The following is a 16,090-nucleotide window of genomic DNA, read 5'->3' as shown; positions in this document are numbered from 1 at the left end:
AGATGCCCAAGCCACCTCAGCTGACCCCTCTCGATGTGGAGGAGCAGCGGCTCCACTCTGAGCTCCTCCCTGGTGACCGAGCTTCTCACCCTATCTCTAAGGGATCGCCCAGCCACCCTGCGGAGAAAGCTCATTTCGGCCGCCTGTATCCGGGATCTTGTCCTTTCGGTCATGACCCAAAGCTCATGACCATAGGTGAGAGTAGGAACGTAGATTGACCTGTAAATCGAGAGCTTCGCCTTGCGGCTCAGCTCTTTCTTCACCACGACAGACCGATACATCGACCGCATTACTCCTGTTCCATCCTTCCCTCACTCGTGAACAAGACCCCTAGATACTTAAACTCCTCCACTTGAGGCAGGCACTCTCCACCAACCTGAAGTGGGCAAGCCACCCTTTTCCGATTGAGGACCATGGCCTCGGATTTGGAGGTACTGATTCTCATCCCCACTGCTTCACACTCGGCTGCAAACCATCCCAGTGCATGCTGAAGGTCCTGGTTTGAAGGGGCCAACACGACAACATAATCCGCAAAGAGCAAAGACGAAATCGTGTGGTCCCCAAACCTGACCCTCCGGCCCCTGGCTGTGCCTATAAATTCTGTCCATAAAAATTACGAACAGAACCGGCGACAAAGGGCAGCCCTGCCGGAGTCCAACATGCACTGGGAACAAGTCTGACTTACTGCCGGCAATGCGGACCAAGCTCCTGCTTTGGTCATACAGGGACCTGACAGCCCTTAGCAAAGGACCCAGGACCCCATATTCCCGAAGCACTCTCCAGAAGATGCCGCGAGGGACACAGTCCAATGCCTTTTCCAAATCCAAAAAACACATGTGGATTGGTTGGGAAAACTCCCATGAACCCTCCAACACCCCGTAGAGGGTATAGAGCTGGTCCAGTTTTCCACGGCCCGGACGAAAACCACACTCTTCCTCCTGAATCCGAGATTCTACTATCGGCCGTATTCTCCTCTCCAGAACCCTGGCATAGACTTTCCCGGGGAGGCTGAGAAGTTAGATCCCCCTATAGTTGGAACATACCCTCCGGTCCCCCTTCTTAAAAAGAGGGACCACCACCCCGGTCTGCCATCCCAGAGGCACTGTCCCCGACCGCCACGCGATGTTGCACAGGCGTGTCAACCAGGACAGCCCCACAACATCCAGAGACTTGAGGTACTCAGGAGTTTCTTGACTACCTCTGTGACTTCAGCCCGGGTGATGGACGAGTCCACCTCTGAGCCCTCATCCTTTGCTTCCTCAATGGAAGACGTGATGGCGGGATTGAGGAAATCCTCGAAGTATTCCTTCCACCGCCCAACAACATCCCCAGTTGAGGTCAACAGCTGCCCACCTCTACTGTAAACAGCGTTGGTAGGGCACTGTTTCCCTCTCCTGGGGTGCCGGACGGTTTGCCAGAATCTCTTCGAGGCCAGCCGATAGTCCTTCTCCATGGCCTCACCGAACTCCTCCCAGGCCCGAGTTTTTGCCTCCACAACCACCCGGGCTGCAGTCCGCTTGGCCTGCCGGTACCCGTCAGCTGCCTCAGGAGTCCCACAAGCCAACCAGGCCTGATAGGACTCCTTCTTCAGCTTGACGGCATCCCTTACTTCCGGTGTCCACCACCGGGTTCGGGGATTGCCGCCTCGACAGGCACCGGAGACCTTACGGCCACAGCTCCGAGCGGCTGCTTCGACAATGGCGGTGGAGAACATGGTCCACTCGGACTCAATATCTCCAGCCTCCCTCGGGATCCAGTCGAAGCTCTGCCGGAGGTGGGAATTAAAGATCTCTCTGACAGGGTAGACTCGGCCAGACGTTCCCAGCTGACCCTTACAGTACGCTTGGGCCTGCCGAGTCTGTCCAGCTTCCTCCCCCGCCATCGGATCCAAATCACCACCAGGTGGTGATCAGTTGACAGCTCCGCCCCTCTCTTCACCCGAGTGTCCAAGACATACGGCCGCAGGTCAGATGAAACGACAACAAAGTCGATCATCGACCTGTGGCCTAGGGTGTCCTGGTGCCACGTGCACTGATGGACACCCTTATGCTCGAACATGGTGTTCGTTGTGGACAAACTGTGACTAGCACAGAAGTCCAATAACTGAACACTGCTCGGGTTCAGATCAGGGGGGCCTCACAATCACGCCCCTCCAGGTGTCACTGTCGTTGCCCACGTGGGCATTGAAGTCCCCCAGTAGAACGATTGAGTCCCCAGTCGGAGCACTTTCCAGCACCCCTCCCAGAGACTCCAAGAAGGTCGAGTACTCTGCACTGCTGTTTGGCCCGTAGGCACAAACAACAGTGAGAGACCTATCCCTGACCCGTAGGCGTAGGGAAACGACCCTCTTGTTCACCGGGGTAAACTCCAACACATGGCGGCAGAGCTGGGGAGCTATAAGCAAACCCACACCAGCCCGCCGCCTCTCACCATGAGCAACTCCAGAGTGGTGAAGAGTCCATCCTCTCTCAAGGAGTGTGGTTCCAGAGCCCAAGCCGTGCGTAGAGGTGATCCCGACTACCTCTAGTCGGAACCTCTCAACCTCTCGCACGATCTCAGGCTCCTTCCCCTCCTGTGAGGTGACATTCCACGTCCCTAGAGCTAGTTTCCGTGTCCAGGGATCGGGCTGTCTAGGCCCCCGCCTTCGACTGCCGCCCGATCCTCTCCGCACCGGCCCCTTATGGTCCCTCCTGTGGGTGGTGAGCCCACGGGAAGGCGGCCCCACGTTGCTCCTTCGGGCTGAGCCTGGCCGGGCCCCATGGGGAAAGGCCCGGCCACCAGGCGCTCGCGTACGAGTCCCAACCCTGGGCCTGGCTCCAGGGTGGGGCCCCGGCTGCGCCATACCGGGTGACGTCACGGACCTCAAAATGTTTATCATCATTAACCTTTTCACGCGTGAGTTTCAAATATTCCTTACCGACCCCCCAGCGTGAGTTTTTTTGCACGTGACTTCAGTACTCTCCAGCATTTGAACTCACACCAGCATTTGAACAGTCACCTTGCTAGGTAAGGAACAGTACATGCATTGCATTGCAAGCTTCTCTCGTTGACTCGAATTCTAAGAGCTGCAAAAGTTGGTTGATTAATAACTGTAGCTAGCTAGAAAACGTCAGCTAACCGCTAGCAAACGTCAGCTGCCCGCTAGCTAACAAATCGTGACCAGTTATTCAGTGCAGTGAAAATGAATAAACTATATAAAATACATACAACGGGTCACGTAACTTCTAGAAAGTTTTTGCAATGGTTTTGATCGGTAGTAGTCACAAATATAATTTGTTTTTGTGTACTAGTGTTGGCTGTCTGTTGGTACATAAGTAACACTTCCTGTCCCGATTTGAATGCTTTCTACCTGGTTAATATCATAGTGTGGTCTTGAAACCATTACAATCAGGAAATAAAGTTATAAACACTGTTTGACCTAAATGTGAGTAAATAACAGCACGGTCTGACCAGCCATTGTTACGTTACTTGTAGCTAGGCATGCTAATGGTGCGTTCTAAACATGACGTTCTAATCACACCGGTGTGATCGTACGCTTCAGGGACCACTCTAGCCTGATCACACTGGTGTGATCGTACGCGTCAAACGGTTAAGGGATTTTGAACCGCTCTTAGTCTGACCCGTCGCCTAGGACCTGTTTGTCTTGGGAGACCCTACCAGGGGCATATAGCCCCAGACAACATAGCTCCTAGGGTCACTCGGGTACTCAAACCCCTCCACCACGTTAAGGTGGCAGTTCATGGAGGGTCAAGTCAGCCAATCAGTTAATAAAATGAGAAACTATAAAGGCTGATTTGGAGAAAAAAGGTCAACAATCAAACTATATTCTTGCTGTTTAGATTATTTTCTGTGGGAAATGTGGACGGTTTTCCAGCTAACACAGGTTGCAATTGGTGATGACGTCGAACGTAAGTGTGGTTCATTGAGATTAGAATTAGCGCCTAATTAGCTTTCCATAATTTCTGGCTAAATTTAGGCTAATATATTGATATAAGTCACTTTGTCTTATATATATATTTACTCAGTTATCAAAATGGCGAGGTGGTGTAATCCAACACGAAACACAGATCTTATATGGACTGGATCTAAAAATCCACTATGGGAAAAATGTATGGGGTAAATGCCGAAAGAACCAGACACTAGCCAGTGTAGCATTTTGCCACTAGGTTTTATGGGGATTAAGAGTCATACTATTTCAGTCAATAGCTCCTAACCTGTTTTGACACTAATCAGAATAGAATTAGAGTATCTACTAGGGGTGCATGATATACAAGTACAGTACAATGAAATGCAATTAGCTTATATCCAGAACTGCAAATTGAAGAGGGCCGAAGATTAACAAGTATTAAGTAATGTATGTACAAGTGGGATGTATAGATGTGCAATGAAGGAAAATACAAGTGCAGGTGGCAGTACTGAACCCCAATTTGCCGCGTGTGTCTGGTACTCTACAAAGTTGGGCAGGGTTGGCAGGTCTGTTGTACCACCTGTTCTGTAGACATGGTCTTTATTTATTATTGATGTTGTAATAGTTAAATATGACTGTCAGTTGAAATAAACCCTTGTGTTGCAAGAAAACTTGTTGTTTTCATATGTTATTAATCTATTTTCATGGGTTTTCCCATAACCTTTGTGTTTTTACATATGTTAAAGAATATCAAAATTAATATAGATATTGCAATATTCATGATCAATTTGCAATATCATATTTTGTCAATATCGTGTAACCCTTGTATCTACGCATTACCTAAAGGTGTATAACCCCAATAGAAGATAAATGATGATGCTAGCATGCTACAAAAGGTTTTTAGAGTTGTTATATTCATATTTCTTTTCAGTTTCCATTCTCTTCATGGGGGGCTTTTAGGGAGTTTTCCTACAGAGATGTCACTGCAAATCGTCCATATAGTTTGGTATGGAATTAATTGGACACCGTTTTGTTATTTTGGCTGTCCACCAAAATATATTCAAGTTGCAGTTAAATAATGAATATGGGCATAAAGTGAAGTCTCTCAGCTTTAATATGATGGTATTTACAGATTGGAGGAAGGGTTTAGGAATTGCTTTAATATGTAGCCCGCTCTTTTTAAAGGGACCAAAAGTAATTGGACAATTGACTCAAAAGCTGTTTCAAGGACAGGTGTGGGCTATTCCTAGGTTATTTCCTCATCAATGAAGCAGATAAAAGGTCTGGAGCTGATTCCAGGTGTAGCATTTGTATTTGGAAGTTGTTGCTGTGGACCCACAACATGCAGTCAAAGGAGCTCTCAATGCAATTGAAACAGGCCAATCCAGGATTTGTTTAAGACAAAGAAGTGGAATATTTTGCAATGTCAATCACCTGATCTCAACCCGATCAAGCATACATTTCACTTGCTGAAGACAAAACCTTTTGTTCAACCCCTTGGATTAAAGCTGGAAGTCTGCACTTCAAATACATCTCAGTATCATTTCAAATATATATATATATATATATATATATATATATATATATATATACAGGTGCTGGTCATATAATTTAGATATTGATTTATTTCAGTAATTACATTCAAAAAGGGAAACTTGTATAATATATTCATTTATTACACACAGACTGACATATTTCAAATGTTCATTTCTTTTAATTGTGATGATTATAACTGACAAATAATGAAAATCCCAAATTCAGTATCTCAGAAAATTAGAATATTACTTAAGACCAATACAAAAAAAATGATTTTTAGAAATGTTGGCCAACTGAAAAGTATGATCATGAAAAGTATGAGCATGTACAGCACTCAATACTTAGTTGGGGCTCCTTTTGCCTGAACTACTGCAGCAATGCGGCGTGGCATGGAGTCGGATCAGTCTGTGGCACTGCTCAAGTGTTATGAGAGCCCAGGTTGCTCTGATAGTGGCCTTCAGCTCTTCTGCATTTTTGGGTCTGGTATATCGCATCTTCCTCTTCACAATACCCCATAGATTTTCTATAGGGTTAAGGTCAAGCGAGGTTGCTGGCCAATTAAGAACAGGGAAACCATGGTCCTTAAACCAGGTATTGGTAGCTTTGGCACTGTGTGAAGGTGCCAAGTCCTGTTGGAAAATGAAATCTGCATCTCCATAAAGTTGGTCAGCAGCAGGAAGCATGAAGTGCTCTAAAACTTCCTGGTAGACGGCTGCGTTGACCTTGGACCAACACCAGCAGATGACATGGCACCCCAAACCATCACTGACTGTGGAAACTTTACACTGGACTTCAAGCATCGTGGATTCTGTGCCTCTCCTCTCTTCCTCCAGACTCTGGGACCTTGATTTCCAAAGGAAATGCATAATTTACTTTCATCAAAGAACATAACTCAGCAGCAGTCCAGTCCTTTTTGTCTTTAGCACAGACGAGATGCTTCTGACGCTGTGTCTTGTTCCAGAGTGGCTTGACACAAGGAATGCGACAGCTGAAACCCATATCTTGCATATGTCTGTGCGTGGTGGTTCTTGAAGCACTGAGTCCAGCTGCAGTCCACTCTTTGTGAATCTCCCCCACATTTTTGAATGGGTTTTGTTTCACAATCCTCTCCAGGGTGCGGTTATCCCTATTGCTTGTACACTTTTTTCTACCACATCTTTTCCTTCCCTTTGCCTCTCTATTAATATGCTTGGACACAGAGCTCTGTGAACAACCAGCCTCTTTAACAAAGACCTTTTGTGTCTTGCCCTCCTTGTGCAAGGTGTCAATGGTCGTCTTTTGGACAGCTGTCAAGTCAGCAGTCTTCCCCATGATTGTGTTGCCTACAGAACTAGACTGAGAGACCATTTAAAAGCCTTTGCAGGTGTTTTGAGTTAATTAGCTGATTAGAGTGTGGCACCAGGTGTCTTCAATATTGAAATATTTTCATAATATTCAAATTTTCTGAGATACTGAATTTGGGGTTTTCATTAGTTGTCAGTTATAATCATTAAAATTAAAATAAATAAACACTTGAAATATATCAGTCTGTGTGGAATGAATGTATACATTATACTAGTTTCACTTTTTGAATGGAATTACTGAAATAAATCAACTTTTTGATGATATTCAAATTTTATGACCAGCACCTGTACAGTGGGGAGAACAAGTATTTGATACACTGCCGATTTTGCAGGTTTTCCCTCTTACAAAGCATGTAGAAGTCTGTCATTTTAAAAATAGGTAATCTTCAACTGTGAGTGACGGAATCTAAAACAAAAATCCAGAAAATCACATTGTATGATTTTTAAGTAATTAATTTGCATTTTATTGCATGACATAAGTATTTGATACATCAGAAAAGCAGAACTTAATATTTGGTATAGAAACCTTTATTTGCATTTACAGAGATCATATGTTTCCTGTAGTTCTGGACCTGGTTTGCAGGGATTTTGGCACACTCCTCCATACAGACCTTCTCCAGATCCTTCAGGTTTCGGGGCTGTTGCTGGGCAATACGGACTTTCAGCTCCCTCCAAAGATTTTCTATTGGGTTCAGGCCTGGAGACTGGCTAGGCCACTCCAGGACCATAGAGATGCTTCTTTTACGGAGCCACTCCTTAGTTGCCCTGACTGTGTGTTTCGGGTCGTTTTCATGCTGGAAGACCCAGCCACGACCCATCTTCAATGCTCTTACTGAGGGAAGGAGGTTGTTGGCCAAGATCTCGCGATACATGGCCCCATCCATCCTCCCCTCAATACGGTGCAGTCGTCCTGTCCCCTTTGCAGAAAAGCATCCCCAAAGAATGATGTTTCCATTTAATAGAAATATATGCATTCTGAATTTTTCCAAACTACAGCAGCTCCAGTAGGGAGACATTGCAGGGACAGAGAAATTGAGCCCACAAACCAAAATCATAAATCCTTTCACTTATAATTGTCTTTTTTTCCTTTTGAGCCAAATACAAAATCCTAAATGACTATGGACCAGGCCCAAATGTGTGTTGTTGCATAAGGCTGTAATCTGATGCTTGCATCTTTGGCATTCCAATTATCAAAACAGTGAAATAGAGAAATCGATTCTCCCTGTTCCTAAACAAATTGGATAAGCTTAGGCATGGATTCCAGCATCCTGGTCCTTGGATGCTGTTTGCTAAGAGGTATTTTACGCCTTTTGACAAAACAGGTTGTTTGTGGACTTAGTTGAAAATCCCCTGAAATGGGTAGGACAAAGCCTAGGTCACCTCTCATTGTTTTGCCCAAGGACGGACAGACACAAGTTCCCTGTTTTTTCTCTCTCCGTAATACAGTAAACTCACAGTTTCTTTTTACATGGTTTCCTTTTACCGTTTTTGTCATGGCTGAATATCTTTTTTTTAATTGAAAATAAAACATTAAGCTTTACAATTGAATAGCATATTGTGATGTAATTTCAAAATGATCCATCATATGACCATTGTAAAATAACTGCACATGTTAGCTTACAACTAATTGGAAATTAGTGTAAAGGGTCTGCAAGGATGAAAATGCTTGGTATATGTTCTACTGATAGAAGTGCTCTATTACTTTAATCATTATGATGATGAGTTGTCTGTAATGATGGCTTTTTCAATGAACAATTTGCCAATGTCAGATTATTTTTGTTGTTAGTGTTTTTGTACTGCTTTTCTCTGTCAAGGGTGTAAAAATAAAAACTAAAAAAATCTCTTTCAAACCCATACCATTGAAATGGATGGTTACAACAAGGTGGTTGTAAATACATCTAAAACTAAAATATTGCATTTGGGCCAAAACTTTCTCTAAGAACTAAACTTTAACTGGAGTTATGCATGAAAGATTTAGCCTTTGATCATGTTGAGGAGGCTGAACTCTTAGGACTTACATTGGTTGGGCATCTTTTCTAGTGATTATCAGAAATAAGACTGCAATGAGGAGTCTACTTAATCAAACAATATACAACTCAGATACCCATAAACCCCCAACAAGAACTGCCTCACGAACTGAGTCTCTTTACAGTCACCTGGTCTAAAATAAAGTATCAGTATTGTATAGAGCCATTATCTCCGTTCTATCTAATTACTCAAGCAAACAGAAAAATGACCTTTAAAATACTAAGAAAAGATCTCATGGCACAACAAGGACTGTGAAGCGATAAATGCACACCCACACACACACACACAATCTAATAAACAGACACAATGTTTAGTTGACACAGACACATGTTTCTGTTATATGCTTCTTTTTGTCATTTATGGGACTATTGTGGTCCATTGATGTATCAGTGTTTTTTGTTATTTGAAGTGTTTCTTTTTCCGTGTAATAAACAATAACCCAAATGGTCTTGTTTCCCTCTTTCAAAACCCTTTCTAAATGCCTTCTCCATCTGTTAAAGTCAGGATCCCTCACATCTCTCTGCTCCTCCTCCGGTATCACGTAAAGCTATCTCTCTTCTTCTGCCGTCATTTCTAGATTCTCTCTTTATCTGTCACCACTCCCATATCCTCCACTGTTCCGCTATGAAGTCTACTTAGATACTCAGTATCATTAATGTCATCGCTATTACATCTTATTCTATATCAGTACTGCCATCTGTAGTTACCCCTTAGATACGTTGTATCATTACTGCCATCTCTAGTTCTTTATAGATACTTTGTATCAGTACTTCTCAATCTGTTACCCCTTAGATACATTGTATCATTACTGCCATCTCTAGTTCTTTATAGATAATTTGTATCAGTCCTTCTATATCTATTACCTCTTAGATATGTTGTATCATTACTGCCATCTTTAGTCCTTCTGATATACTTTGAATCAGCACAGTCATCTTTATTTCCTCTGGTTATCTTTCCTCTTCCTTCCGCTCTCATCAGGCTAATTTACCCTTCTTCCTCCCTCCTTTTCTCCCTCCTTTCTTCTTCCTCCCTCCTTTTCACTCTCCTTTCTTCTTCCTCCCTCCTTTTCACTCTCCTTTCTTTTTCCTCCCTCCTTTTCTCTCTCCTTTCTTCTTCCTCCTTCCTTTTCTCTCTCCTTTCTTCCTTCTCCCTCCTACACTCTTTGTCTCTGTCTCTCTTTTTCTTTCTCCTCTCACTCTGACCCCTGTTGCAGTCAGTAAAGTTCTGATAGGAGGCTACCTAACACTGCACAGTCTGATCAGGTGTTGTTGAGTAAGCTACTTTAGGGCCCTGATCTTTTGCGGTCAGCTTAATGCTATCCTTCGCTGGATCTCTCCTTGTGACCTAGTCTTCTGCTTGCTGAAAGGGCCCCAGATCTGTGAGCGGCAGCACATTTCCATACTCTGAGTGCAGTCGATTGGTCTTATTGATGCTTTACTATAACCCACCTATGGGCCAGAAGATGTCTGGTGCTATATTAGATTGTACTTCCTGTCTGTCTGAGTGTCATTAAGCGCTAACTGCAGATCCTTTTTAGCTTTGGTTCATATTACTGCCTCATTCTTATCTTGCCCAGGTGTTATTGACCTGGATGAAGGTGTGTGTGTGTGTGTGTGTGGGTTTGTTTGCATGTGTGTGGGTTTGTGTGCACGTGTGGGTTTGTGTGCGTGTGTTTGGGTTTGTGTGCGTGTGTTTGGGTTTGTTTGTGTGTGTTTGGGTTTGTTTGTGTGTGTTTGGGTTTGTTTGCATGTGTGTGGGTTTGTTTGCATGTGTGTGAGTTTGTTTGCGTGTGTGGGTTTCTTTGCGTGTGTGTCAGTTTGTTTGCATGTGTGTGAGTTTGTTTGCATGTGTATGGATTTGTGTGCGTTTGTGTGGGTTTGTTTGCGTGTGTGTGAGTTTGTTTGCGTGTGTATGGGTTTGTGTGCGTGTGTGGGTTTCTTTGCGTGTGTGTGGGTTTCTTTGCGTGTGTGTGGGTTTGTTTGCGTGTGTGTGAGTTTGTTTGCGTGCGTGGGTTTGTTTGCGTGTGTGTGGGTTTGTTTGCGTGTGTGGGTTTCTTTGCGTGTGTGTCAGTTTGTTTGCATGTGTGTGAGTTTGTTTGCATGTGTATGGATTTGTGTGCGTTTGTGTGGGTTTGTTTGCGTGTGTGTGAGTTTGTTTGCGTGTGTATGGGTTTGTGTGCGTGTGTGGGTTTCTTTGCGTGTGTGTGGGTTTCTTTGCGTGTGTGTGGGTTTGTTTGCGTGTGTGTGAGTTTGTTTGCGTGCGTGGGTTTGTTTGCGTGTGTGTGGGTTTGTTTGCGTGTGTGTGAGTTTGTTTGAGTGTGTGTGAGTTTATTTGCGTGTGTGTGTGAAGGAAGGAGTGGGTCACTCTTCAGTATCCCACTCTTCCCTGGCCTGATTCTTTCTTGGAAAAACTATGAAGGCAAATCCGGATTCATCATTATGCATTAATGAGTTGTATCGATGGAGTACAGAAAAATAACTGAAGACCACTGATAGTGGGAGAAAGCGTTCATCTAACGGGCCAGTCAGGCATCCATCTTAAAAAGGACCTGCACTTGGAGGGTTGGTTGATGTGGAAGGAAGGTCTTTTTCTCAGGTGGTCGGCATAATTCTAAACGTCGCCATCTGTCTCAATAACAAATAATGTTATTGGCCCCTTTCAGTCACCTTAGTTCTGATCACAGTGAGGGAGGTAGCTAGCCAGCTTGATCACAGTAGGCAATATGTTTCTTTGGGGACCACCATAATGCTAAGAAGTAGGTTCAGGATGTGGGTACACTGTGCCATTCCACCCTGCCTGGTGAGCACTTTTGTACAATTAAGCATTGACATACACATAGTATGTGTATCTCCAATCGTCCATTAGCTACCCATAGCAAATATGGTAGATTTAAATTGACTCAAATTGGTAAGCATTGATAAAGTTTCAGATTGCTTTAAATAGATCCGCTCAGTTAATTGCCTTTCATTGAACCATAAATAAGCGTGGCAGTGGCTTGTTTCGCTTTCTCTTCATGTAAATAAAGAGGGCTTCCGAAACATCCCTGTTTGTCCTCGTACTAGCATGTTTAAATGACCATTACAGTAACTAGCTTGTTAGCAGGTTGATAACGATTTATACCAGAAAAGTTGACATCAGAATGTATGTAATTAAAAAAAATTTGTGACAACGTGATGTGACAACCTACAGCTGTTATGTGATAACATTGCAACTGGAGCAGCAAGTTATGCTGCAGATCTCTGCACACTATTCACGGAAAAAATATATTGTGAAAACTGGTGCATTCGCTAGCTAGCTTTCTAGATAGATGGATTTTTGTCAGACAGCAATTAGACACGAGCTAGCTAGCTAATGGGCACATTTTCAGAAGTATAAAAAAAAATAATTACTGTGTCACCACTCATCAGTTACATGTAGAATTTGGTAGTGAAGACTAGCTAATGAAATGTATTCACTGTTAGACTCTGGTTTAAAGTGTTTTATACAATTATGATTTTGGTAAGATTTCTTTAATGTCAAGACAGTATCGTGTATTCCTGCTTTCTGACATTTGATAAAGAAGGGTAAGGGAGAATCTGGGCAGTATTGGAAGAAACACTACATTTGATTCTATGGTGACATGACAGCTATACTCCGACCACCCTGAAATGTGTATACTACAATCATTTTTTTCTTTTACAGTGGTAAATATCCAAGAAGAGTGCAATTATGATGGAAACAAAGTGACAACTTCAAAGTGAAGTGAACCCAACTGCGAGCCATTTAGAGTCCTGAAGCTGTCCAATACTCAGTCCTAGAAGAGAGCATCTAGCCTTTCTGTTTCAGAAAGCCTTTCTGTTTCACTGTTGCGTACAGTGTGTCCACTGGAGGAATGTGGAGAGGTTTGTTAATATACATTAGTCTGGGGCATTACTCGCACACAGGCATAAACACATATGGGAGGTTAACACACACATATACACATGTACAGCACGTTCAAGAACACGCTCAGATAACACAGCACTGACAAACACACCCAGATCATTTTTTGTCACGCAATGAGCTTATAGCTGAAATAGCGGCTGAGATGCCACAGCAGAATGAATGTGTCTGGTAGTGCAACACCAACAGGCACTGGACATAACCAGGATTACATGTTGTGAGGCCAGTCTGGTGTTTCCACACTGCGTCCACAGAGCAGCACCTCTTGACTTAACACTGTTCCGCCACATCTGGCGCAGAGTATTATCACGTGGTAAAAGTGGTGATTCTCTAAACAGGGATTATCTAGATTGTGTACAGTATGAAAATCACTATGGGTTATATTCTCAATATGGCGGCAGCTACGATGCTTCAATATCCAGAAGAACCAAATGATTCACAGACACCAGCTATTTTTAGCAATCAGGTGGCCCACGAGGCTACATTTTTAATGGCTAGTAAATGGACTAAACTGAAGAGGCAATGTTGTAACAATTGTATTTTTTTCCGGCCAGTGGCAAGGTTACGTAGATTGGAACACATCCATTGGTTTCAATCTGAAATACATGAATTATCTATGAACTGGAGGAGGAAAGGGTTGAAGGCACTTTGACATAACTGCAACTTAAAAGTGGGTGTACTTACAGTGCACAGTACCAACACACCTGCATACACAAAAGATGCATGGATGCATGCATGCCAATGCCATACACAGAGAAACAAAGTTAGACAGTAAAAGGTTGCTTTAATTACCTCTCTATATACAAGTCTTAGAGGTGTACTAATCTGAGAATTGGGATGCTGGATGTAGGTTTTCACTTTGTAGTCAAGTGGTCCTGCAGGAATCCAACCTTCTTCAACAAATCACTACCCAGTGTGGGAACAGTGGGTATCCAGACACTGTGTAGGCTTAAGATGTGGTAACTGGACATGACTTCACCCTAGCAGTGAGGGAGGTCCCTTAAGCACACTGGACACATCATGCTGCTAGCAGTGAGAGGGGCAGTGAGAGGGGCCCCTGAAGCACACTGGACACATCATGCTGCTAGCAGTGAGAGGGGCCCCTGAAGCACACTGGACACATCATGCTGCTAGCAGTGAGAGGGGCCCCTGAAGCACACTGGACACATCATGCTGCTAGCAGTGAGAGGGGCCCCTGAAGCACACTGGACACACCATGCTGCTAGCAGTGAGAGGGGCCCCTGAAGCACAATGGACACATCATGCTGCTAGCAGTGAGAGGGGCCCCTGATGCTAACTGGACACTAGATCATCCTAGCAGTGAGGGAGGTCTCTGAAGCTGGATGAATATGACATCACCTTAGCATTGAGGTAGGCCCCTGAAGCTCACTGGACACTACAATCCCCTCGCAGTGTGGACGCCATCTGAAGATAACTGGACACTACATCATCCTAGCAGTGACGGAAACCCTGGAAGCTGCCTGGAAACTAAATTATCCTGGCAGTGAGGGAGGCCACCGAAGCTGACTGGACACTTCATCAGTAAAGGAGGCCCCTTAAGGTGACTTTCTCCTGAAGCTGATAGCTGCTTATTTTGTTCTGTGTGTTTATCTGTGTTCCCTCTTTCTATGGCTAGGTCAGACATTTTATTACAAAATGGAATGACCCAAACTGACTATTTTCTTGCAGTTTGTTTTAAAAAAAATTACGTTAATTAGTCAATCTTTTTAAAATCTTTTTAAGAAATGGTGAATACAAATTTTGTAAATATCTACCCAACAAATCACAGAATGGCTTAAAACACATGTTGTGTTTACATTTGACCACCCTTCCACCAACCAGTACATGACTTGGAAGAGAGAAAGTGGAGGAGATGAGGTGGAAGAGAAATTACTCACCCGGTCTTTTTTCGTTTCGACCTTTTCGACCCCCACATAGCCGGACTTTTGAGATGAGGACTAGGATCTGTTTCTGGCACAGTGACTTGTTGCTCTTGGGACAGGGCTTCCTCTTGTTGGCTACCGGTCTGTTCTGTCCGTCATCCTTAACTGCCCGTTTCTGTCTGATGAGAGAGCTGGCGAGAGCTGCCATCTTCCCCCCCTCTCACCTTTGGGAGGGGGGTTCCTTCCTACCAAACAGCCCCTCTTGTGGAGGTTCTGTCTGTCCTCAAGCAGTAGAAAGAAACAACAATCTCCAGGGAGAGTCCCGATGCAGGAGTCTATGCGAGGTTTCAGCTATGGGGTTTAGGGTCACAGCCCCCAAACGAGATGGCGATGGAGAAAGTTCAAATACAGTCACACATCCAATGCGGATCCTCCAGTGTGATTAGAAAGAAATGCACCAGCCTTATAAAACACCATGTACAACATGTGAGGTCACATTTTCAGTAAAGAATAGAGAAGGCTCAGCGAGGTTAGAATGTCTGTTCGATAAAAATAAATAGTCATTTCATACATTTCTAACCCCCCTCTCCACTCATGTCGTCCCTCACGACCAAATAACAAGCAACAACCAAGTTCAAAATAGAACAAAATCAATACCCTATCATGAAAGTAAACAATACAAAAAAAGGATATGGAGATCTTTTCGCCGTCATATAAAAATTAGACTTCTTCCAGTGAAAAGTAAATGCATTCTGAAGCTCAAACAGAACAGAAATGCAAGAGGAGACAAACAAACGGTCACCATACAGCCTCAGGAAAACCAACTTTGCCTGCCGTGGAAATGCGGGCAGCAGGAATAATGAGCAGAGGAACGGAGCGGTAATCCAGCCGACGTAGATCCAGAGGCAGCGCAGCAGGCGGGACAGAGATGGACTCCGAAGAATGAAACCAGGAACGGAAGGATGGACAGAGAGATTTCTCTTCCGCCTCTTCTGGCATGCTCTCACCTAACCCCCCCCCCACCCCGCCCCCCACCCAAAGCTTGCGAGTGAGAGTGTGTGAAAGTGTGTGTATCTGTGCGTGTGCGCGCAAATTCCAGCAGCCACCGTCAGTAGAGGTGACATTCATGAGAGAGCGAGAAAGAGAGGAGGAGGAGAGTGAGTGGAAAAGAGAGAAGGGGGAGGGATGGAGGGAGAGAGAGTGTGATGGGAAAGAATTAAACCGACTGGGAATCAGAGGAAGAAATAATAAAGCACAGGGAGGCTGAGGAGAGAGAAACCGTTCAACCACCGTTCAACCACCGTTCAACCACCGTTCAACCACCATTCAACCAACTCTCTCCTCAGAGTCAACACTTCAAATACTGGCTCCATCCCCGTCCATCCTCCTGTCCTTCAGATCCAGGGGTGGAGAGAGAGAGAGAAAAAGAAATATAGTGTGTTTGTGTGTGTGTGGGGGGGGGGGGGGGTGTG

At 44.4% G+C, this 16,090-nt stretch overlaps 1 protein-coding gene across 2 annotated transcripts in view; it reads right to left on the bottom strand.

The window, feature by feature from the left end:
* The window catches only part of LOC105024603 (fibroblast growth factor 11), an 83,349-nt gene extending 67,588 nt beyond the window's left edge, over positions 1 to 15,761 (bottom strand). For both annotated transcript variants that reach the window (XM_010894648.3, XM_034293427.1), the window contains exon 1: positions 14,634 to 15,761. In XM_010894648.3, the coding sequence (XP_010892950.2) occupies positions 14,634 to 14,826 (193 nt within the window). In that variant the 5' untranslated portion in view covers positions 14,827 to 15,761. The remainder of the gene's footprint in view (positions 1 to 14,633) is intronic.
* Between the last annotated feature and the right edge of the window lie 329 nt (positions 15,762 to 16,090).

This window comes from Esox lucius, chromosome 7 (assembly GCF_011004845.1).
Source record: "Esox lucius isolate fEsoLuc1 chromosome 7, fEsoLuc1.pri, whole genome shotgun sequence".
NCBI lineage: Eukaryota > Metazoa > Chordata > Actinopteri > Esociformes > Esocidae > Esox > Esox lucius.
Note: the sequence above shows the minus strand (reverse complement) of the source record. Positions and strands in the feature narration are given on the sequence as shown.